This window comes from Pelodiscus sinensis, chromosome 16 (assembly GCF_052426305.1).
Source record: "Pelodiscus sinensis isolate ZL-2025 chromosome 16, ASM5242630v1, whole genome shotgun sequence".
NCBI lineage: Eukaryota > Metazoa > Chordata > Testudines > Trionychidae > Pelodiscus > Pelodiscus sinensis.
Window position 1 is genome coordinate 41566867 of NC_143067.1, and position 24300 is coordinate 41591166.

The 24300-nt window shown below is 53.3% G+C and overlaps 1 protein-coding gene across 1 annotated transcript in view; it reads right to left on the reverse strand.

Moving 5' to 3' along the window:
* DIAPH1 (diaphanous related formin 1) overlaps positions 1–24300 on the reverse strand; it is a 109101-nt gene that overhangs the window by 46610 nt on the left and 38191 nt on the right. The window contains exons 5-16 of the mRNA XM_089769607.1: positions 22913–23043; positions 22666–22752; positions 21176–21239; positions 20223–20362; positions 19978–20086; positions 19646–19756; positions 16568–16686; positions 13868–13984; positions 10216–10331; positions 5831–5895; positions 5210–5389; positions 101–877 (exon numbers count right to left, since the gene is read on the reverse strand). Coding sequence (XP_089625733.1) covers positions 101–877; positions 5210–5389; positions 5831–5895; positions 10216–10331; positions 13868–13984; positions 16568–16686; positions 19646–19756; positions 19978–20086; positions 20223–20362; positions 21176–21239; positions 22666–22752; positions 22913–23043 — 2016 coding nt within the window. The remainder of the gene's footprint in view (positions 1–100; positions 878–5209; positions 5390–5830; positions 5896–10215; positions 10332–13867; positions 13985–16567; positions 16687–19645; positions 19757–19977; positions 20087–20222; positions 20363–21175; positions 21240–22665; positions 22753–22912; positions 23044–24300) is intronic.

The window sequence follows — 24300 nt, forward strand, 5'->3', positions numbered from 1 at the left end:
GGCTCCTCGGGGGGTCCCCTCACAGGCGCCACCGGAAGGCTGGCGGAGCGGCACACCTGAGGGGCGAAGAGGAAAGGGGCCGGCAGCGGGCAGGTCTCACCTTGCTCCAGTTCGGTCTCCGCAGCTGCACCTCTGGCTTGTATTGTTTCTTTGGAGCTAATCCATAGGGGAGAGCTGGAGCTGCAGGGGCGCCCCAACCCCCAAAGCCAGGGGGCAGAGGAGGCGGCGGCATCCCAGCGGCGCCAGGGAGCAGCGGGGGAGGGGGCGGCATCCCGGCGGCGCCAGGGAGCGGCGGGGGAGGGGGCAGCATCCCGGCGGCGCCAGGGAGCGGCGGGGGAGGGGGCGGCATCCCGGCGGCGCCAGGGAGCGGCGGGGGAGGGGGCGGCATCCCGGCGGCGCCAGGGAGCGGCGGGGGAGGGGGCGGCATCCCGGCGGCGCCAGGGAGCGGCGGGGGAGGGGGCGGCATCCCGGCGGCGCCAGGGAGCGGCGGGGGAGGGGGCGGCATCCCGGCGGCGCCAGGGAGCGGCGGGGGAGGGGGCGGGATCGCAGGGGCGCCAGGCGGGGGGATCGCAGGAGCCCCAGGGAGCGGCGGGGCAGGCGGGGGGATCGCAGGGGCACCAGGGAGCGGCGGGGCAGGGGGGATCGCAGGGGCCCCAGGGAGCGGCGGGGCTGGGGGGATCGCAGGAGCCCCAGGGAGCGGCGGGGCTGGGGGGATCGCAGGGGCCCCAGGGAGCGGCGGGGCTGGGGGGATCGCAGGGGCCCCAGGGAGCGGCGGGGCTGGGGGGATCGCAGGGGCAGCCAAGGCAGACGCAGCTTGAGACGCTAACGCAGCCATTTCCCTCTTAGTATCTTCAAGCTCCTTTGACAGCTTCGTAATCTGCAGAAAGAGCAAAACGAGCGATATTAGCAGAACATCCAGGTCCCAGCCCGCCAGGGCAGGCAGGAGACCACAGCTAAGGTGTGTCAGACTTGGGGCCCAGTCAGTTCTTAAGGCCCTCCCCTCCATCACAGGACACTGGCACCCTGCCGAACGCACTAGTGGGTGCAGGACCACCTACTCCCAGAGGGGAAAACACTCTCCCGTGATACCGCTGTCCTGTAAGCAGGCTGCATTGCAGCAGCGGGTCAGCTAGCAGTGCAAGTTACAGTAAAAACCTGATCCATACAGATAAACAGAAGCACGCCCCAAAGGCCCACTCCTGGGGGCTGTTATAACAATTGGGATACTGCAGGGTGTGAGCTCAATTACTGGAATCAGAGAGTCATAGAACTGGAAGGGACCTCGAGAGGTCAAGTCCAGTCCCCTGCCCTCATGCCAGGACCAAGCATCACCGAGATTGTCCCTGACAGGTGTCTGTCCTAGCTGCTCTTAAATAGCTCCGGATGGAGATTCCACAACCTCCCTGGGCAATTTATTCTGGGTTTCATCACCCTAACAGTTGGCAAGTTTTTCCTAATGTCCAACCTAAACCTCCCTTGCTGCAGTTTAAGCCCATTGCTTCTTGTTCTATCCCCAGAGGCCAAGGAGAACAATTTTTCTCCCTCCTTGTAACACCCTTAGGTACTTGAAAACTGCCATCATGTCTCCTCTCAGTCTTCTCTTTTCTGAACTAAACCCAATTCCTTCAGCCTTCCCTCCTAGCTCATGTTCTCTAGACCTTTCATCATTTTTGTTACTCTTCTCCGGAACCTCTCCAATTTCTCTTCATCTTTCTTGAAATGCAGAGACCAGACACAATACTTCAAGTGAGGCCTAACCAGCGCAGAGTGGAGCAGAATTGCTTCTCATGGGAATGTAGCCCAGAATGACGTTTGCTTTTTTTGCAACAGCATCACACTATCAACTCATTCAGCTTGTGGTCCACTATGTCCCCAGATCCCTTTCTGCAGGACTCCTTCCTAGACAGTCGCTTCCCATTCTGTAAGTGTGAAACGGATTGTTCCTTCCTGAGTGGAGCACTTTGCTCCTTAGTAAACGTCATCGTATTTGCCTCAGACCATTTCTCCAGTTTGTCCAGATCATTTTGAATTAAGACTCTGTCCTCCAGAGGAAAGTAGGCAAAGTTCATAAAACATTACAGTAACCTCCAGCAATGAATGCTAATAGACCAAGGTACAAGGTCTAGGAGACCGTCTGGATCAATTGTAAGAGGGAAGGCTAGTGACAGGAGGCAAGGGTTGTGTTGGCATCATGATTTACAAACAAAAATGGAATCAGAAATTAACAGACCAAAACTGGTGTGCTGGAAAGAAGGGCTAACTGATGGGCGAGAACCCCGAGCACCTCAATGCCAGATTACCGCCCCTTAATATCCAACAGCGTCTGTCCTTTGTACGTCTGTCTGTCGAGAAAGTAAACACCACACAAGAGCCAGTGACAGAACTAACCCTTCTTCTCCAGGGAAGGGGCTGTCAGCCACGCTCTTTTGCTCACCTCAGATTAAGGTTGGTTTGCATGACGTGGCTACATTTACACTGAAACGTTTTCTGTTTTGCTTCTGATTCTCTCTCTCGTATCCCAAGAAACAAAGCTTCCAACCCTTGGCATGATGTTTTAACATGTCTGTGCGAGGTCGAGGCCCCTGTACACGAACTCAACCCAAACCACATGGCCCTTTCGTGGGGCAGTGAGCAGTGCAAACCCCTGGGCATCTCTGGGCCCTCTTCCTCCCATTTCCAAGCCAAGAGGAAGCCGGGCGAGAGCGCATCTGATGGGAGACCTCACACGGCAGAACCACCGCTCGTGGGTGTGGAGCTGGGGGAAGGCGAGAAGAATGACCTGGAGTCTCAGGGTTAGGGCACTGGACCGGAACAGAGGCAAGGCAGCCTCACCCTGCAGCACTGCAACCCTTCTGACAACAATGTTACTACATGACCGGGGCAGGTAAAGCCTGAGCCTGCCCACGCACTGCTGCTGTTTGGGGGGCTCGAACCCCAAGCTCAACTTCCACTGCCCTGGACAGGGAGCCATAGCCAAAGGGCTTCAGCCCAGGCAGGGAGCCTATAATCTGAACCCTGCCACCCATGTCTGCAGCCCTCCACCGGCTCCCTCACGCTGAACATCAGCCCCAGTGGCCTCGTAAAACTGGGTCGTGACAATGTTCCCAATTAGCTTTTCCATCCATGAGCGGAATAATTTTGATACGCACCGAGCCACGTGTCAACATGCACCGTAACTAGAAACACAAAACCTATTTGTGGGCACTCTGCTAATCAGCCGGGCAGCATCTGAATCTCTCGTGAGCGCACAAGCGCCCAGACCCACAGGTTGAGAACTGCTGCTCTAGTCGACAGCCACCAACAACGGGCAATGTAATGATGTGACACTAACCACCCCGTACTCAGACCCTACATGCTAATTATCTTCATATAAAATATGCCTGGGCAGGTATTCTCTGAAAACTCACTGCGGATTCCTATTCCTATAGGATCATGTGTGCAATGGGTAATAAGTATTTTGAATACGTGCTGGAATTATAAGCAGTGTGTGCGTACATCAGGTGGATTGGGAAGTTGTTAATCAGGTCTATTCTAAACAAAGGAATGTGAGTTGACCTCAATTTACACATAAAACCATCAAGCTAACAAGGGATGGAGGCAAACTTCACAGTCTCTCGCAAATGGGGGAAAAACAGCAGGGAGCATGAACCCATAAGCAGAGGAGCAGCTTGAGTTGGGTTTTATTTTTCAGAAGGATTCATTTCAAAGATTTACTTGAGGTTCAGCTCCGGCTTTGTGTACATTTACAAACAACTGAATCAACACTCATATTGTACAAGTGCAGAGAGGGAGGGTTTTCTCAACGCTAGTGGCACACTGATTAATATTGTGAAATGTAGCTATAAGCACCACAAAGAATTATGAAGACTCCTTAATAGCAGGCAGTAGAGTTTGCCCCGACGGGCATGGAGCAGGAAGCCCCATCTACACAGCAATCATACAGGGAGCTGGGAAGCTGGGCATGAGCTCATCCTGCCCATGATGCTGCGTGAAATACATAGAACACTTGAGAATTCTGCTGATACCAAGATCCTAAATGGCAAGGAATCTGACCAGAAGGGCACGTACAGTGTGTGCGAAAATGTGATGATCTGCCAAGTATGATCATCTTCTTTCTAGGTTTGCATCACCTTTGCACTGTGAGCTACAAACATCCGGGGTCTATCTGCGCTGTGTTTCTGGGAGACACCCCCCCAGAGTAAGGGAACTCTCACCTGTTTCTCCTCAGTTCCTACTTGTACTTTATCAGCTTCTAGCCCTGTGGTGTCCAACCAGTTCTCAAGCAGTAATGACGACTCTAGCGGCTACTGTTATAGCCAACTAGCCACACTCACCCGGCCAAATAGCCACATGTGGCTAGTGTGTTGGACAGCACAGTCCTAGCCTCTCCTCTTCATTAGGATATAGGGACTCTCTACTAATAGACCCTCCCCCACGGGATGCGTGTCTGAGCTGTGTGCTCCTCCGCACCGTCTGCTTTCCCAGCCCTCAGCTTAAAACTCCTCCATGACTGTTTGAATTTGCCATGCCAGCACTCTGGTTCCATTTTGGCTTGGGTGAAGTCCCTCTGTTCGGTACAAGCTCCTCCTTTCCCAAAATGTTTGTCAGTTCCTAATACACCCAAATCCTGCCTCCCTACACCCTCACCTCAACTACACTTGGAGACCTGACGTTCTGCGTAACTGGCTCTGAGCAGAGACCTGGAAGCTTTTCAGGAGGTCCTGGACTTCAGTTGCCTGCGTAGCAGCCTAGATTGGGTCACCAGGATCGCTTTCCTATTTTCTTCTGTATTACTGGCACCTGCTCAACACTGGCACAATCAGTCTGGAGAGATCTGCAGGCTTCACATCCAGCAAACAATTCACCATGTGGTTCTCCCAGTCACCACAAACCCAGCAATCCATCTCAGTAGGCACTGAGAACCCCATTGCTAGAACTGTGGGGTCCCCTCACTTGAGGGCGTAGGCTCAGTGCGAGAGGTTGGCACAGGGCCACCTTGAAGGATGAGGGAGAGGTTTGTCCAAGGGACTGTTCAAAAGCTGGAAAGTAGCTCACATCTAGTGGCCCCATTACAGTGCCCCCTTCCCGCTCCTCCTGCCCCACATACCCAGTCTGTGTGCGTCAGAACTCGCCAGGGTGCTGCAGTCTGTCTAGCGAGACAGCACTGCGCTCCAAGGCCATGTAAGTCAGGCCTCAGCTTGAACATTACCTCCTCGTTCTTCTCGGAGACTTGGCTCTCCAGACTCTGCTTCTCTAGGGCGAGCTGCTTTTTCTCCTTGTCCAGGGACTGCTTCTCTCCATCTAAACCCAGGAGTTTCTGTTCAAAGTCGCTTTCCATCTTCTTCATTTCCACCTGAAGCTCGTGCCGTGCAGTCAGCTCTGAGTCCAGCTAAGGGACAAGGGGCAGTAGCGGTTAGGGGAGGACAGGCCTGGGGACAGCATCGCCATGTGAAGGGGTCTGCCTTGGCATGCACTAGCGAGCGCTGCCGGCATTGCAAACGCTTGGCTCCGTCTGAAGGCAGCCGGGGGCACGCCCATGACAAGAGGTGAACGTTCTAATTCCAGTCACAGCTTCAACGCTCACCTCTCGGCCAGGGCCCACGCACGAGAAGCGTGGGGGTTCACATGCCCGACAGCACAGCCCTGAGCAGGAGACACCTGCGTGTTTGGTGAACTAAAAAGCGAGCACACGGCTCTTCCCAGAGAGACCGGCCCAGTGCAGAGCTGAGCGGCTATTCGCCACTGCTCTGTGGCCGGGAAGGCGCTGTCTGGTGGCACCTGCTCCAGGGCCTATCCCACCCCCGCTCTCCTCCCACGCCCAGCCAGACACCTTTTTCTCCAGCTCCACTGCCTTGGCCTCGCTTTTCTCCACCTTCGTTTGATCGATCAAGTTATCTACAGAAAGGGAAAACGCCATTAGGTAGTGTCCAAAATGATCCCTCCCCCCAATGCACAGAACCCTTTTGTGCCACTGCCAACACCTCAGTGTCCAGCCCCGGGTGGGACTTACCGCTCAGTGCCCAGCGCCCACGGCGGGACACAGGCCCTCCTTTCCACTCAGTCAGGCGCCCAAAGCAAACACCAGTCGGCCACCCACCCTGTCACCGCTGTTCCTAGGTGCGGGCGCTCACATGCAGTCCACCGCTCTCCTCAAAAGCACCCGCACAAAGAGCCTGAGAACTAACTATCAGAGGGGTAGCTGTGTTAGTCTGAATCTGCAAAAGCGACGAGGAGTCCCGTGGCACCTTATAGACTAACTGAAGTGTAGGAGCATAAGCTTTCGTGGGCAAAGACCCACTTCGTCAGAAGCTTATGCTCCTACACTTGAGAACTAACTAGTAGCTACAACTGATAAGAACTAGGTGACTGCTAGGACCAGGCACGACTTGCTAAGCGCGAGAGACACGGCTCCACCGCCGCCATGGACGGGAAGAAAGAACAGAGGGGGAGTCCTGCCAGCAGTGGCATATACAGCCCCACTCCAGCGGGCTCTAGAGCCAACCCAATGGGAGCTGCTAGGGGAAAGTTTCTGCCACTTGTGAGCGAGTCTGATCAAAATTAATGTGAATAAGCTCTCAAAGAAGAAAAGGGTGTTACAAGGAGGAGAGAGAAAAAACGTTCTCCTTGGCCTCTGAGGACAGGACAAGCAGCAAGGGAGGTTTAGGTTGGACATCAGGAAAAACCTCCTGTCAGTGTGGTTAAGCACTGGGATAAATTGCCTAGGGAGGTTGTGGAATCTCCATCGCTGAACACTGTTAAGAGCAGGTGTGACGTAGTGGAGGTGTTGTCTACTTCTCAAGTCCGGTGTTCACTCTGTTACACTCACTCTTGGCTATATTGTGCTGTGTGAGTGTGCCTCAGTTTCCCCTGGGCACGGCAACACTGTCTGCATGAGGAGAGGGAGGCTGGGCATGACTCACAACAGATGTGTATTGGGCCCTGACACCTGCGGACCAGACATAGGAGATAAGAACTCCTGCCCAGGAAGGGAGACAAAGGCCGAGGGGGGCAAGGGGTTGACACCAGGCTGGGGATAGGGCCTGGGGGAAGAGTCAGTCTCGTCTGGGCTAGGAGGAGAGAAGGGGCTTAGGGCAGAAAAAGGGCCCGGGAGCCCATCTCCCCGAGAGGAATAAGGCTGCCTGCTCTTGGTCCCCGTGTTAACATCGACCCTATGCTATGCTGGGTCCTTCTGTTCTACTGGCTGGTGGCGAGTCACATCTGGCTGCGGATGGGGGTGCAGAGTCGGGGACTCCCCCAGCACGCTGTGACAGCAGGCGAGACAGACATCGGTCAGGGATGGTCTAGATAATACCTAGCCTGCCTTGAGTGCAGTAGGGATGTTAAATGGAGTTTAATCAACCAGTCGATCAGCGGAGGAGCCGCAGCGGGGTTAGCTCCTGCCCCCAAAGCTAAGCCCGCTGTGGCTCTGCCTTTGAAATGTACTAAGAGCCGGCGGGCTCTTAATACACTTAGAAGGCTGAAGTGCAGCGGGGGGGGGGGGGGGGGGCGGGCGACGTGAGCTGAGACAGCTGATTCCTGGCTCACTCTGGGTCCCCCCGGCTATGCACTGAGAGAGGCAGCAGGGGAAGGGGTTACTTGAGGGGCTAGTCGCTTTCATCTCTGAGTGCAGGGGACTGAATGAGATGAGCTCTAGCGAGCCCTCCAGCCCTACGACTGATTCTGGAAGATTTTGGGGAGTTCTCAGACACACAAATGCTCCTTGGGAAACGCCTGACCTCTTTATTCTAGCACTCTGGTGGCTGTGGGGCGATAGAGCCATTTTACTGGCAAGTGGCCTTGCTTGCTCCTGCAACGAAGGTGCCGACAATCGGCTCATGGGGAGCAACCCCAGCATGTGTCTCCAGCTGTCTGGGTCAGGAGGGGTTGGCAACTGTGCCCTGGAACGAACTGAAGACGGAAAGCCTGAAGGGCTCCCTGAATGCCGCTGAGGAAGGAGATATGGCATCCGGGGCCAGCAGGAACTGGGCCAAGACCCTTATCTACCCATTTTAGAAAGGGGCGTCAGAGTCCGGTTGTTCAAGAACTCCTCCTGAACAGGAGGGGCAGGGCCGCTACACTGGATGTGAGCTTCCTCTTCTCCTACCAGGGTCTGGCTGGACCAGGGCAATGGGATGGGCCTAGAATCCGACTGTCTCTTACCCAATGGAAAGGGAGGGTCTGGGAGGAACACATACTGCGGGCGGACCGACCGACCGCAGGGCAGCAAGTGCCCCAGCCACTAGCTAACATCCCGACATCCCGGCCGCCCTGGGAAGAAGCTTGACTGGACCCGGAAACGCCGGGTAACTCTTCTCGTCTTTGCTAAGAGAACAGTACCGAGCCCAGTACCTAGGGTGAGCCCATGGAAACGGTGACGATTTTCAAAGCGGATGCCTGGATGAAGAAATGGAAGACGACACTGAACTGCGAATCACAGAACACGAACTGGAAGGGCCCTCGAGCTCCCTACCCCACAGCAGGACCAAGCACCATCTAGACCGTGAACTTCACATCAGGAGCCTCCAAGCAGTTCACAGAGCAGCAGAGGCAGATCTAGGGTGCCACACGCGCCATGACTCTCTGGAAGCCCGTGTGTGGGTCACATTAATACCGACGGAGGTGGAGAAGGCAAGGCCCTGAGTCCTGGCAGTGTCTGAGGCAGCACTGACACTTGGTACCAAACAACGTGCCCTCTAATTTTTTCCATCTGTGTGTGGAATAAATGTTACATGCACCAAGGCAAGTGCAGATGTGCATCACCAATAGAAACATGCTATCCGCTGTGGGTGCTCTGTTAATCAGCCGAGCAGCACCTGAATCTCTCCTGGTGGCCGCCCTAGGGCTCAGCTTACAGGGAACACTGGTACCAAACCCATCGCTCCAGCCTGTTAATGCAGATCTGATCTCCAAGGCTGACAATGGTGAATTAGCTCCAAAGACAGATACTGCAGAGGGAGCTTGTTTCCACAGCCTGGCTTTAAAGTGGTGCGAAGAGGACACCAGCAACAGCCTGTATTTGAGGCAAGCCAGCCAGATGGCCCCAGGATTGCAGGAGACTCCAACCTACTGAGGACAGCCGTGCAACAGGCAAGTCCCGCCTGAAGGCAGAGTAAACCTGCAGCTGCTTGAAGAGCCTTGGTGCCGACACACTCGGTGCTGGCAAGACTGATGCTGCAGTCACCGACACGGCTCCCGAGAGCGAACAGGCAGCCTGCTCTTCCCGGGGATCTCAAGGAACCCTTGCTTCCTTCCTCATCCTTCCACAGGAGGCTGTTGGCATGACTACAGCTATTGCTGACACTTCTCTCCCAGTGGAGGAGAGGAAGAACAAGAGTCTCATGACAGCATTGAGGGCCTCGGAGAGGCACAAGCAGCAGCGAGTTCTGGGATCACTACCACACCACCCCAGGGACCTGGGCAAGGCCCTGCAGCAGGCACCATTGAACACACAGCTAACTGAACTAACGCTCTGGCACGCCTCTCCGCAGAGGTTCTCCTGGCTTTCGGCGCATAGCTAGGCAGTGCTGCTACCGAGAAACCAACGGAACGCTGCGGTGCCAGTAGAGAGAGCGGCAAATCTCCCCAGAACGTCAGCTCAAGCCATGGGCAGTCAGAGTGCAGTGCAGCTGCCTGGTGGTAACCACGGGAGGGCTCTGTGCGGCCCAAGGATGCTATGCAGTGCACTGGACATGCCCTCCCTGGGCAGAATACATGTCTACAGCCACTCCAAGAACAGGGTTTTCTGCAAGTCCTCCTCCCTTGTCCCCTACGTCTTCCCGTGCGCGCGGAGGGAGGGCCAGTGACAGCACTAGGGACTCGGGACTGGCGTACAGGCGCCTGATCCTCGGCCCTGCTTCCACGTGCTACGCCCTCTGCTGGCCCGGGGGAACGATCAGCGATGGGCCATGGAACGCGGTCTGACAGATGCCCAGCCACGCACAGGCCCTGTGAAAAGCAGGCCCCAGTGACGAGGTACGTAATGGCCCACGCCCAGACCCGCAGTGCAGAAAGCAGCAGAAGAGGGTTCAGGCAGGAAGTGAGCCTACCACGTCCTGCCGGCAGAGCCTCTTCGCAAGGTGCAAGCCGAGAAACGTGCAAAGAGGCAGGAAGTGCTGCTGGTCAAAGTGCAATGGAAGGACTAAATAACAGGGCTGTTCTGGAAGCACCTGGGCCAGGGCTAGTTCTGACTGTGACCCCAACAGCCTCAGGACTCACCTATTAGCCCCTCAATGTTAATGTTGAGGCGCTTGCATTTGAAGTCTGGATCAGCACCATTCTTATGCAAAACGATCTGGGAAATGCATTCATCAACCAGCTTATAGTACTGAGGCCTATGGAAAGAGAAAAAAGGAACCAGTGTTAACACTGCTCTTGGCAATTAGCCCCTTCAGGAACTGGTCTCGTCCTCCTATGCCCTGCCACCCCCACCCCCACCCCCACCCACCCCATTCTAGTCAGTTTCAGTCATTGGCTTTACAATGATGATTTCATGATTTCAGATGTACTCTGAAATGTCCTGGGATTGTGCTGGAGGGGTCCTGGGGGTGACAAGGTTACGGTAGGGAAGCTGGTGGTCCTGCTACCCTTGCTTTTCTGCTGCTGTGGAAGCAGTGCTGCCTTCAGGGCTGGAGACAGTGCGGAAGTAAATGGTAATACCACACTCCCTTTAAAAGGACGTCCCTCCTGCAACACCCTTTGGGATCAGGATCCCCAGTTTGAGAAATGCTGGTCTCTCCGTGAAACCTGGACAGCGCCAGTAGAAGCGCACACAAGACCAGACTGCATGGCCCATGATGCATTTTCATGGCCATGAGTTTGGTAGGGACTAATTATGAGCTGTCTCCTTGGATCAGAGCTCCAGCCTTCTTATGGCAATCTAGACCACCTGCTGGCAGGAGACTACTTTTATGCCAAACCAACAGGAGCTATTCCCCAACAATGGGTTTGGAAAACAATTTCCAGACAGACTAGTAACGTATTCACTGTTAGTTAGGGAGACAATTAGCTTAGTTGTTTCCGTTTGCCCTTAACAAACTTCCTTCCAACCTACATGTCTGTAACGAGTAGTCTCCAAGTCAGGCGTGCTAGCCACATTACCAATACCACGCTCAGAAAGGGGAGCCATGCCTCTGCTTGGAGCACTACAAAGACACTCCCAAACATGTGCACGCTCAAGGCTAAAATAATTAATGAAAACCATTTAAGGAGGTAGAGCCCACAATTCCTTTGGGCAGGGAGAGAGAGCCCTTTCTTGGAAAATACAGATAGTTACAGCTAGAGCAGCGTACTCAATATCAACTCCTTCTCTCGCCAAAAGCCATGAGGTACAGCCCAACACGGCTGAGGCCAACTCACTGCATTTAAATGTGCTTGGTGATATTTTACTGGAATAGAAATCTTCTGGCAAGGGACTTCCCAGCAGATTCCAAAAGCCATATTACAGCCAAGCCTTGGCCATCGCCCTCCTGTCGTTCTCTTCTAATGAAAAACCAGAACCGTGGCTGGGTTATTTTAGATTACTGCTTGAGTCTCTTTGGCATAATCTTTTCATTCCCAGCACGGAATACAACCCAGTGCATTTTGGAAACAGGAAAAAAAAACCAAGCTGTTCTTGAAGCTGCACTAGCTGGTATCAAATTGTCCCAGACAAGTTTAGCTCCAAGGGTACAGCTACACCGCCAATTAGACACCCTCCGCTGACTCAGGCTTGCTGGGCTGTTTTGTTGAAGTACAGACTCCCAGGTTCAGCCTGGAGCCCAGGTGGGAGACACCCAGACCTGACCTCCAGTCCCTGGGGTCCTCCCATCTCATAGGGTTCTAGAGCCAGGGCTCCAGACGTCTACACTGCAGTGAAACAGCCCTGCACCCTGAGCCGGGCGTCGTGGGCCAGCTGCTGGTGGCAGATAACCCCCAAGACAGTTATCCGGGTTGTGCTTCTGAGAACCATAACTATGGCAGTAGTTAGAGGTTTGCCAATATTTCACAAAGCAAGAGTCTATCTTCCTTGCTCTGGAACAGTCTCTCTCAACCGTTTCAGACAGGAAGCCCCTCTCCTGACATCAACTTTTTTTTTGCAACTTCCTTACATTTAGTATCAAAGAGAAAAAGATGCATCAGAGGATAGCAACGGGCCTATATAAAGCTTGCGCTGTTTCAGGAGGTTGACTGAGAATACATGACGCTAAGAATGAAGGCAGACAGGTAGGAAGATTTTCTTTGCTTTTAGCTTGTAATACAATTCTCAGCCCCACAACATCCCATTTACCTTTCGTAACCCCTCTGGGTGCCACAACCCACCGGCTGAACACACTGCTCTAGAACCGTCAAAAGGCAATCCAGCCACCTGAAACGCTATCAAAGGACTCAGGTTTGGTTTTGTTCCCTCATCTGAAACACAAAGTGCTTTCCACAAGATTCTCTGCCATCTTCTCTCCAGTTCTGTTGCAGAAATAACATTCTTCAGTTGGACACGCCTGAGAAATCTTGCTGTCATGCCAGATGGTTCTTTGGTTGAGCCACCATTGACCAGGCAGACTGGCCAGTAGCTTCCACAGCTGTACTATTGTCTGAAATCTTGTGGCAACATCAGAGGCTGTGAAATCCAGTTTAGGCATGTGCCTGCATATGAAGGTGGTACTCAGAGGGTTTCCGTCCCTTAGCACACGCTCACACGGCTTTCTGCTTACCCTTGCCTTCCCTATGAGCTCCTGGAGCTTTCCCAAGGTCACTGGTGCTTGGCTGATGTTCCACTCTGGGCACAGCTGGCATTTTGTACCCTCCCATTCTAGAACAGGCCACCACAGCTGTTGCAAAGGACGTGCAGAAAAGGACTTTTGGCCAACGTCTGGTCCTCTTTGAACAACCTAGGCCAGAGGCCCAACTCTCCTTATTGTATGCACAACACTGCAGCCCCTCGCCTTCTCCCTAAAGGGGGTGTTAGAACTTTGAGCTCTGCCTCCTATGCAACGTCCAATCCTTTCCTCCCAGGATTGTGAGACTGGCCGCACTGGTCAGACCAACTGTCCATCTAGCCCATATCCTGTCTTCCAACGTGGCCAACACCCAAAGCTTCAGGAGGAATGCAAAGAGCAGGACAGTTGGAATGATCCATCTCAGCCTTTTCCTTTCAGTTTTTGGTAGCCAGATCTTAGATCACCTTAAGAATGGGACTGCATCCATGACCACCCTGGCTAATTGAGGATCCTATTCTCCAATAACTTATCTAACTATTTTTTGAACCCAGTGATATTTTTGGCCATGACAATATCCTATGGGCAATAAGTTCCAGAGGCCAATTATGCGTTGTGTGAAAAGTTCTCTCGTTAAACTTGCTGCCTATTAATTTCATCAGGTAACCCGTTTTTTGCATGTGGAAAAGGGTAAATAACACTTCTCCACTCACTTTTTTTCATACCATTCATGATATTTTCTACCATATCTCCCCTTAATCCTCTCTAGTCTATGCTAGCAGCTCGAATCTCTTTAACCTTTCCTCAGATGGAAGATGTTCCATACCCAAGAACCTCTTTGTTGCCCTTCTCTGAACTTTTTCCAGTTCCATTATATCCACTTTTAAGATGGAGTGACCAGAACTGGACACAACATTCAAGGCGTGGGCAGACCATGAATTGATAAGAGTGGTATTATCGGCCCTTCTGTCTTATTTGCTAGCCCATCCCTAACAGTTCCTGACACGGTTAGTGGCTTTGAATGCTGCTGCACACTGAACTGAACTTTTCTGAAAACTATTCCTGATGATACCAAGATCGTTCTCTGGAGTAGCAACAGGTAATTTAGCCCCTGCCATTCCGTGTGTGGCGCTGGGATTGTGTTTTCCAATGTCTCCCCCACAAAGCACCCTCCTTACCTGGCGTCATAATCGTTGCGGATGAGCAGCAGGTGCTGCAGGATGGAGAGGAAGAATGGCTCTGCTTTGGAGTCCTTTACTGTGTTGAGGAGAATCTGGAACACGTCACTGAAGTCAGTGAAGAACAGGTTAAGGAAACGGAAGGGGAGGCATCCAGGTGCGCTGCCCTCTCTGGAGAGAAGGCAGCAGCCAGTCAAAGTACCCTCAAAGCCTGAGCACGCTCCCCTCTCGCACAGAGAGCTTTGCATGGGAAAAATGAAGAGGACACATTGCAGGAGACTGGTCTAAAATGGGGCTCTCACTCCTCCTTCCCGAGCCTTTCTGGAGCCCAGCCACCCTCTCCCAGTGACACTCCAGCTCCCGGTTGGAGTGGCGGCAGGAAAAGGGAGGCTGTTGGGAACTCATTCCTTCCACACCCACGAGACAGCAAGTGTCTCTGCATCCCTGCCTTATGCACCCAAACAGTATCCGTGGGCCCCGTTTTGGGGGGGAGGGCAAAGTCCTATCCCTCCGCCTCACTCCAAGTAACCCCTTTCCCATTATGCAGTGACCCCTCGGCTCCTTCCGTTTCACGACTCCCCTTTTCTCCCCCATCTCAGCCAAGCAAGCCCCCCTGGACACTGAACAAATCGAAGGTGTTTAAGAAAGAGGGGATGGCTATGCAGCAACACTGGCACAGAGAGCTCTACAGATTGTGCAGCCCGCTTACACCCTCAAATAAGGAAGGAGCCCTCAATCTCTGGACCACAGGGCATACTCACTAGAGGGAAAGGGTGAGCTCACATACCTAGACACACACAAACTCCTATTTCTAGCAGCCTCCTAGGCACCTTTCCCTTGGGAGAGCACAAATAACCCTTTTGCACGTGGCCAGAAGCCCCAAGTCAACCCGCTGCCAGGAAATCTTACTGCCCCCACAGCCATTCCGAATAAGGAAAAGCGGGCTGTACCACTCTCCCCATGAAGCAGGGTGAAGCTATCACCCCTCCGACCTAGGAAAAGCGGGCTGTACCACTCTCCCCGTGAAGCAGGGTGAAGCTATCACCCCTCCGACCTAGGAAAAGCGGGCTGTACCACTCTCCCCGTGAAGCAGGGTGAAGCTATCACCCCTCCGACCTAGGAATATAAAAGGTTACCCGGTTAGCTGGCAAGCATTAGGGTTAGCAGAATGCTTACCAGGCAACCTGCTGGTTGGCCAACTGTGCCAGGCTGGAGCAGTCCTGGTTGAGTCCAGTCAGCTGCATTAGGGTGGCAGGCAGGGTCGCCTGCATTGGCCCCCTGGCCCCAGCTGTGCTGGAGTGGCCCAGGAGATCAGGCAGGATCCTGGCCCTGTCCTGTGCTGGAGCCCATGCAGCCAAGAAGGCCCCAGCTGTGTTAGTGCAGGCCAGCATGACCCCAGCCCTAGCTGCCGACGGTTAACTGGTTAACTGATATAATTTTAACCATTAAAACAGTTAACTGGTTAAATGGCTATTTACAGCCCTACTCCACACAAGGCCTGGACAGCCGTTTGGCATGGCTTCTCCTGCCTAAATTCTTACTAACAGACATATCAGGTCTGCTGGGGAAGACGTTCCATGACACTGGACCTCCAGCTCCTAGCTCACTTCTTTCCCTCTAGGACTTGGAAAAGTTATTCCGACTCCAGCTTATTTATTCCCCAAAACTGCAAGCAACAGAGTGGGAAAGGCTCAGCTGTGCAGGGCAGACTACCCTCCGGGGGACACACACAGAAGGGGTAATTCCCCAGAGGGAGGTTTGGCATGGCTCTGTCTATCTAGGGTCTCATTCCGTGTGGGACAGACGAATGGAAATACTCTACTGCCGTGTTTCTCAAACTGTGGGTCCCTCAGAGGGGAGTTGCGGTATCACAGAGCTTGAGAACCCCTGCTCTACTTAGTTTTTGGAAAGCAGCAGTTGTTCCACGTGCCCTCTGGTGGCAAAATCCAAAACAGCCAAACTTTGGGAAGGGTGAGATATTGGGTAACTGTCAGCAAACCTCAATTTCACTGGACAAGCGCAAAAGGGACAAAGTATTTCCATTGACAAGTGAAATGTACTGACTGGCAGAGTAAGGAACAAGCTACTTGAGAACTTGGACTTTTCTATTTACTTGGTACATTTTGACATTTGATGTCTGAATGGTTACAAAGCTTCGCCTTTTTGAGTCTCAACACCTATTGTCAGCTGACCATCTTATTTCCCACAAAAATGCTTAAAAAGTTAGTCAAATCATCCATCAAAATGATAAAAAACGAAAGTTAGGCTCTGCCGTGCCTACCCAAAAGAGGGACAAATCACATCATCTATACCAAAAAAATATATCACGAAATCTGAAACTGAAGTTTCTGGAAGAGAGACAAGCTGCCTCCCACAGCCTTCCTCTTTTGCTCATAACCCCAAATCCCGAGCAGAGGATCAGCCCTTCCGCCAGGGTTTCACTCTCACCTCTGCAGGCTTTGCCTGGTGGGTCAGAGGCATCCTACAATGTAATGGGCAGCTCTGCCCCAAACAAGCCCTGGATCCATGTGGCCTGATGACAGGAAGCCCAGCTGGGCCCAGACACTCCCTGACCAGAGGAAAGACCCTCAGCCTCAGAGCCTTCCCTTACATGGAGACGAGGATGGTGCAAAGACTGGCCCCCCTGGGGATACCCCTGCCCCAAGCGCTCCCTCTGCCCACTGAGCAGTGGAAGGATATTCCATTTCCATGCGAATGTCGTCAAGGCGGCTCCTGAGGTCTTCAGAATCCTCCTCGCCATGCTCTTCAAACACAGTCAGCTGCACCTTCAGCTCCTCGTTCTCCAGTTTCCGCAGCTCCTGCCAACAGCACAAGCACATCCAAGGAGGCTGCCAGAAGCTACCCGGGCTCTGCTGGGGTCACTGGAGAGCAGACTGCTTTTCTGACGGCCACGTTAGAGCCCAAAGGAATGTAATGAGCATTAATGTGCACACAAGTCTGCTGGAAGCCCGGGAGAGCACAGGCCAGCATGCAGGCAGAGGCCCGCCAGCGGTGGCATGAACTCACAGCCACAGAAAAAGGGGCCACGCTCTAGGAGCGCTCCCACAGATGCTTGACGGCATGTGAAGAAGTATCACTGTGCAGGCGATGTGTGTGTGTGTGGGGGGGGTTCACAGTGGGCTCAGGGCTGGGGCAGAGGGTCACTGGATGCTGGGAAGTGAAGGTTCTGGGGTGGGGCCAAGGAGGAGCAGTTGGGGGGTGGGAGAAGGCTCAGGGCTGGGGCAGAGGATTTTGATGCAGGGTTGAGGGCTCCAGGATGGGCTCACGACTGAGGGCTTAAGGAGGACGCAGGCGGGGTGAGAGCTCTGGGGTGGGGCTAGGGACGGTCTCAGGGAGAAAGCTCTCTTCCCAGCCACAGGGGGTGCCTCTCCCTCAGCAGGTCCAAGGGAGAGGCTCCTCCCCTGCCCGCGTGGCCCTTGACAGGCTGCCACATGGGAACTTACGGGCACAGACCCAGGGATGCAAACACCAAAGGGAGTGTGATCATCATCCAACTGACCCTGGAGGCTGGGTAAGTAGGAGGGAGGAGGCACTGACCAAGAACAGGGCTTCAATACAGCCCACATCATTCCTGCAGCAAGGGTCTGAACACAGAACAGCCACACTGCATCAGACCAGTGGCTGATTTCGCCCAGGACCCTGTCCTCTGACAGCGGCCAATGCCAGGTGCTTTAGAGGAATGAAAAGGAATTTGAAGAGCAGCTAGGCAAAAACTCAAAACTAGCAAAGTATTTTTAAGTCCGTCAGAAGCAGGAAGCCGGCTAAACAGGCAGTGGACGATCAAGATGCTAAAGGGGCACTCAAAGACGGTATGGTCACTGTGGAGAAACTAACTCAATTCTTTGTGTCAGTCCTCCTGGCTGAGGATGTGAGGGAGATTCCCGACCCTGAGCCAGTCTTTGTAGGAGACAAACCTGAGGAATTTTCCCTGACTGCGGTGTTAGAGGAGATTTTTTAACACGTTGATAAGCTAAACAGTAACACGTCACCGGGACCAGATGGCATTCACCCGAGTTCAGAAGGAACTCAAATGGGAAATTAAAGAACAAACAACCGTGGTTTGGAGCCTTTAAATCAGATTTTGTACCAAATGACTGGAGGAGAGCTAATGTGACACCAATTTTTAAAAAGGGCTCTAGAGGTGATCCTAGGAATTACAGGCCAGTGGGTCTAACTTCTGTACTGGGCAAATTGATTGAAACCATAGTAAAGAACAGAATTGTCAGACACATGGATGAACATAAATTCTTGCGGGAAATGGTTTCTGTAAAGGGAAATCCTGCCTCACCAATCCACTAGAATTCTAAGAGACGGTCACCAAGCATGTGGAAAAGGGGATCCAGTGGATATAGGGTGCTTAGATGGAACCCTTGGCTCTTAAGTACAGTCAGCTGTCATGGGATAAGAGGGAAGGTCCTCTCCTGGACTGATAAGATAGGAAACAAAGGCTGGGAATAAATGGTCAGTTTTCAGAATGGAGAGCGGTAACTACAGGTGTCCCATAGGGCTCTGTCATGGGACCAAGCCAATTCAACATACTCATAAATGATGTAGAGCAAGGGGTAAACAGCGAGGGGGGCAAAATTTGCAGATACTACACAACTGCTCAAAATAATTAAGTCCGAAGCAGACTGTAAAGAGCTTCAAAAGGATCTCACAAAACTAGGTGCCTGGGCAACAAAACAGATTAATTTTCATGTTGATAAATGCAAAGCAATGCATATTGGAAATCGTAATCCCAACTCTACGTAGAATATGAATGGGGACTAAATGAGCTGTTTCCTCTCAAGAGACAGATCTCGGAGTCACTGTGGAGAGTTCTCTGAAAACACCCATTCCGCGTGCAGCAGCAGTCAAAAAAGCAAACGATGTTGGGCATAATTAAAAATGGAATAGAGAGTAAGACAGAGAATATAAATCCATGGTACGCCCACATCTTGAATACTGTGATTTCCCTTTATAAAAGCTGTGTTGACTCTTCCCTGGCAAATAACGTTTATCTAGATGTCTGATAATTCTGTTCTTTCCTATAGTTCGACCAATTTGCCCACTAACAAAATGAGGCTTACTAGCCTGTAATTGCAAGGTCACTTATGGAGTCTTTTAAAAAAATTGGCATCACATTAGCTTTCCTCCAGTCATCTGGTACAGAGGCTGTTAGTGATAAATTCCATACCACACGTAGGAGTTCTGAAATTTCACTTTTGAATTCCTTCAGATTTCTTGGGTGAATACTATCTAGTCCTGGTGACTTGCTCCTGTTTAATTTATCAATGTGTCCCAAAACCACCTCTACTAACACCTCAGTATGGAATAGCTCTGCAGATTGGTCACATAAAAAGGATGGGTCAGGTCTGGAAATCTCTCTGCAGGGACCAATGATGCAAAAAATACATGCAGTTTCCCTGCAATGCCTTGTCTTCCTTCAGTGCCTGGATGGCCCGGTGGCCCCTGATTGGCTGGCAGACTTCCTGCATCTCATGACCTTTACATTTTTGAACTTTGCTAGCTGCTCTTCAAATGCATTCTTTTTGGCCTGCCTAATGAGATGCTGTACACGACTTGCCAGAGTTTATGCTCCTTTCTACTCTCTGTAGGACTGAACTTCCAACAGGGAAAGGATGCCGTTTTGCTGGATTGGGAAGAGCCATACGACTCCATGGCTACTGGCGCTTTTGAGCAGTACCAAGTCCTGAGGCAGTGGCTGCCGTCCTCACTGAGGACGGCTCCCCGCAGGAGGAGGTGACTGCTCCTTACCGTAAGGACGTGCAGCAGCCCAGAACGCATCAGTTCACTTCGAATGTGGACTCGGAAGTCAAGCTCATCGGCGGGGATGATAAGGGCATTGATCAGCTGCATGCAGGCTACCTAAAACAGAGAGTTTCTGCATCAGACTGAGCCAGGCCTTTTCTCGTCATCAGGCAGAACTCCATTCCCATCAACCAAGGGAGTGCTACAAACCGGGAGCTATCAAACACACGGCATCCGACACCCTCCCTCCCGCGCCCTGCTCGCTACAAACAGAGCAGCCAAACTGCTGGAGCTGACACCCCCAGAGTACAATGCCCACAACCCGAGAGGTGAGGTACCTTCAGTGCCACGGAGGTCCTGCCCTTTAGACCGTCCAACAAGGGACCAAATCGCTCCACCTCCTCCACGTCCGCTCGCTGAGTCAGCGCCTCCAGAACACGCTCATGCCTGAAACAGCAGGAAGAGAGACTCAGCAGCTGCCTGAATTGGGGGTGGGGCGAGAAGGGAGAGAAGAGGGGTCTCCAGAGAGGCAAACGACTGCCCCGTCTAGAGGGATGGGGCTCGCTGAGTCTGAGACACCTACATATCCTCAGGCTGCGGCAGGATACAGAGAGCAGACAGCAGCTTCACAGCATCTATCATCATGGAAGGGACTTTGGGGTCAACAGCTCTCACCAACAGCAAGATCCCCTCCTCAGTTTCTAGCATTGTCTTGATTCCAAACTGTGGGGGGCAGAAAGGGGGTTAGTGCACGTGGCTCAGCCAGCCAAGCAAGGAGCACAGTGAGAACCGTCTATGGCTCAAAGCTGAGACTGCTGTAAGGCTCAAGGCAGGCCACTTCCCCAGACAGTGCAGATGGCAAGATGCTTGGCCAACGTCTGTCCACACAGCCCTTCCATCCTTTCAGAGGGGAGACCAAGGAGGAGTTGGGGGTCCTAAATGATCGATGCCAGCAAGAAGAAAGGGGCTTGGTGGGATCCCAACGAGCGTGCATAGGGAGAGAAGTGTCCAGAGAGAAAGGAACCAAAGACGCTAGCAAGGAAGCCGAGAGCGCTCACAGCATGTGTGACCAAGGAGGAGGAATGGAGAAAACAGAGGGCCAGGGCAGTTTAACGGATTAATACTTGGTGCCCAGAATGCCTGCAAACGGGAAGGGGAATGAGATGGCTTGGGGCATGAAAGGGAGGCTGGAAGGAAGACAGCGCTCTCGCGTATGAGCAAGCAGGAAAGGAGATGGGAATATCGCAGGGGTACAGCAGAGAGGATGATGCAGGGCAGAGGAAAACAGAGCGAACCAAGTGCTCCAAAATGCCTGCAAGAGAGAGGCTGGAGAATGTACACTAGGGCCCAGGTGGGAGATGGGGGAAGGGCACAATCCGAGGGGGAGGAGGCAGCGCGTGAGCGAGTGTTTACTGAAGAGTCCATCCCCATGTCCCTAACACTTCTGGGGCTAGCCCCACGCTGCCAGCACTGAATCCACGAGGAAGAGAAGGCGACAACACTTGGATGGGCCTAGGCCGAGGACAGGGATCTCACCTTGTTGTTCATGAAAGCCTTCAGGCATCGGATGATCTCGTGTTTGCTGCGCGTGTCATAGGAGCTGTGAGGAAGGGAAGTCAGCTGATGAACAGTCACATGGAGCACAGCACGCCCCATCGTCCTCCCCCCAAATAAAGGGCAGGAGGCCCACAACGTTCAGGTAGGACCAGGAAAGAGCTGAGGTGTCCGGAGCAGTACTAAGACTCCAACCTCACTAGACGCCCCACCCGAAGACATGAATTCAAAACCAAGACAAGGCAAGGCTGCTCCATCTCCTGGAGAACCCCCCCACCCACCATCACCCACGTCTTGCTCAACTTTAGCTTCTGCCCTCCCCCGCAAGTCACCCCACAATTGTCAAGCCCTGTTCATCTCAGCCCACTGAAGACCTCTTTTGGCAAGCACCAGACACAAGCACTGCCCCGATGCCATCTCTTCCCCCACACCCCGCCGGCCAGGCAGTGAGAATGCCCGGCCCCTGGCTTTTGCTTGTTCTCCCGCCATCTCCAATCAGCCAAACAATACGGACATGCAGTAAAAATCCTGCTGCCTCACAAGCCCCTTAGGGTTATAACCAGGGCTCGCCAGCCACGCGCTACTGGGCGCTGCGCATGCACTGACTGCGCTGCACGGGGCTAAAATCTACTTGCCACGGGCGAGCCCTGGTTATAACAGCTTGCCAACGCAGCAGGCCAGGGGTTTGCTTGGCTCTGCAGAGTGCTGTGCATAGTAACTTGTCACTCCCATAGCTCTTCAGCCACACTTCACAGAGACGGGTCAAAGGCCCACTGCCCCCGTCTACCAGAGGGGGAAGCTAGAGTCAGTGGCAGGGCGAGGACAAGAACCCTGGTTTCCTAGTTCCCACACTCCTGCCCTAACCAGGAAAGGGAGAGGGCTCTGGAGAGACCCTGTGCTAATTCACACATACTGGTGATGGGGGTGTTTTCTCTATGGCTACGTGGATTTAATTTAACTGGAGTGTGTCCATAAAGCAGGCAAAAAGGAGAAAGAATGGCTGCAGACAGCCACCAGTGAGCACACACTGACAGCTGTTAGGGGACAAGGCCAAAATTGTCTGCTTTAGTGACTGGCTCCAGAGCTGGGTCTGACCAGGCTGGGAACAGGCCTATGGGCCCTGAAGAACAAAAGCACTTTTCTGTTCCTGCTACTAAAAGGGAAACTCCCCTGGCTTTAGCAAGGCTGCCTGCTCCCAGGCCTTGCAGGGGGAAGAACTGCAAGTGCTCACGCTCTGGAGACACTGAAGAGCAGGCTAGAGACACATCTACCAGAGATGCTCTAGACGGCGCGTGGTCCTGCCGCAAGGGAGCTGATGGCCTCTCGAGAGCCCTTCCAGTTCTAGGGTTCCAATCTGCAGGATACGCAGGGTGTTGTGGGGAATGCTCAGCGCCGGATGCCTGAAGGAGCACTCTCAGAGCCAAGGCGGGGACATCCCAGACACACAGCACTTTCTAAATAGCGCCCCTCACCTGGGTGCCTCGTCCTTCTCGTCATGGAGTCTTTTTAATATGTCCAGCAGGCAGTTGAGGCCCTCTGCCCCGAAATTCTGTACCCAGCTGTAAGAAACAGAGAGACGTTAGCAACGCATAGAACTGAACATCACCCGCCCGCCTCTCTCCTCTGCTCCACCCCCAGGCCCTGGGAAGAAAGCACTTAACCCCCTTGCTTGTAGCTTCAGTTCCCTGCCTGGTTTCCTCTGCTCCAGCAGCCCCTTACCTGACAGGGTTGTTGTTGAGTGACACTCGAAGAGACTCCAAACAACTGAGCAACTGGGCGTCCCTGAGGTTTGATTTCAGCTCCTGGATATAGATCATGGCGGACTTGGAGCTCTCCTTCTGACTCATGCCCTACACACGGAGGAAAGCACAGGTCATCAGGCAAAGGAACTGCGGCTACAGCGCCAGGACACAGAAATGGGCTCTCTGGCACGTGAGCGGGCGCACACATGCACCCTCCAGCTCAAAGGACTGAAGGGTGAAGCTGGGCTGGCTAAAGCTTTCGCACCAGTTACCTGGAGTGTTTTAAACCCACGTCTGACGGTCAGAGGTATTTCAGAGTTACCTCTCTCACCATTCTCTCTTCCTCCACCCACCGCGCTCAGGGGCATCAGGAGGAGGTAACGACAGAGGGGAGCAGCAATCAGTCTGAGGAAAGCACAGTGGGGCCTGCGGGTCCTACAGGAATGGCCATTCGTTTTCAGGCCATAGCCAGTGGCTAGAAGGGGTAATGTTGGCGTTGCATGAGCTGATGGGTAGGTGAAGTGAAGGAGGCTTTGTGTTTGGGTCAGTGGCCCCTTGGACATCAGTGCATTCCCATGCTCTTCACTGGGGTTTTCAGCACTGGTCCTGTGGACCAGGCCTGCTCTTCCCCCTCAGGTTTTGGGGTAATATTTTGAGGAGATGGAAGGGGTTATCTGCTAGTCCGATAGCCAGGGAAATGTTCCTGGTTCAGTCACTCTCGGGGAGGGGTGCCAGGAGTGTGCCCAGCAGCAGAGTGGGGGCTCTCCTGTTTATTGCACCCAATGTAGCGTGTGAGATTACCTGCCCTGTGGGCGGGTGGCGTGTGTGCACATTCGGTGCAAGGAGCTCCTGGCCCTCAGAGACCGAATTCGGGCTTTGGAGGCCAGCGTGGCTGAACTGGAGGAGCTGAGGGAGGCTGAGAGGTATGCTGATGAGGCTTTCTGGGACACTGTAGAACTGTCCCACCTCTGGTCAGACAGCACCTGTGCCGCTGAGGAGGATGAACGGCTCAGGGAAGGAGACCAGTCAACTGGAGCAGAGGGAAATGATCCCATAGCTGGGTCCCTCCTTCCAGAGGACGCTATGGTCTCCTCTCTCACTGAGGATACCTTTCCGGGAGGGAACGCCCATCATTAGGAAAAGGCCGGTGTTAGTAATGGGGGAGTCGATCCTTAGAAACATAGATAGCTGGGTTTGTGATGACCAGGAGAACCATATGGTGACTTGCCTGCCTGGTGTGAAGGCTGTGGATCTCTCGAGGCATCTAGACAGACTTATGTGTAGTGCTGGGGAGGAGCCGGTGGTCGTGGTACCTGACGTAGGGAAGGCATGACGTGGGTACCAATGACTTAGGGAAGGCTAGGA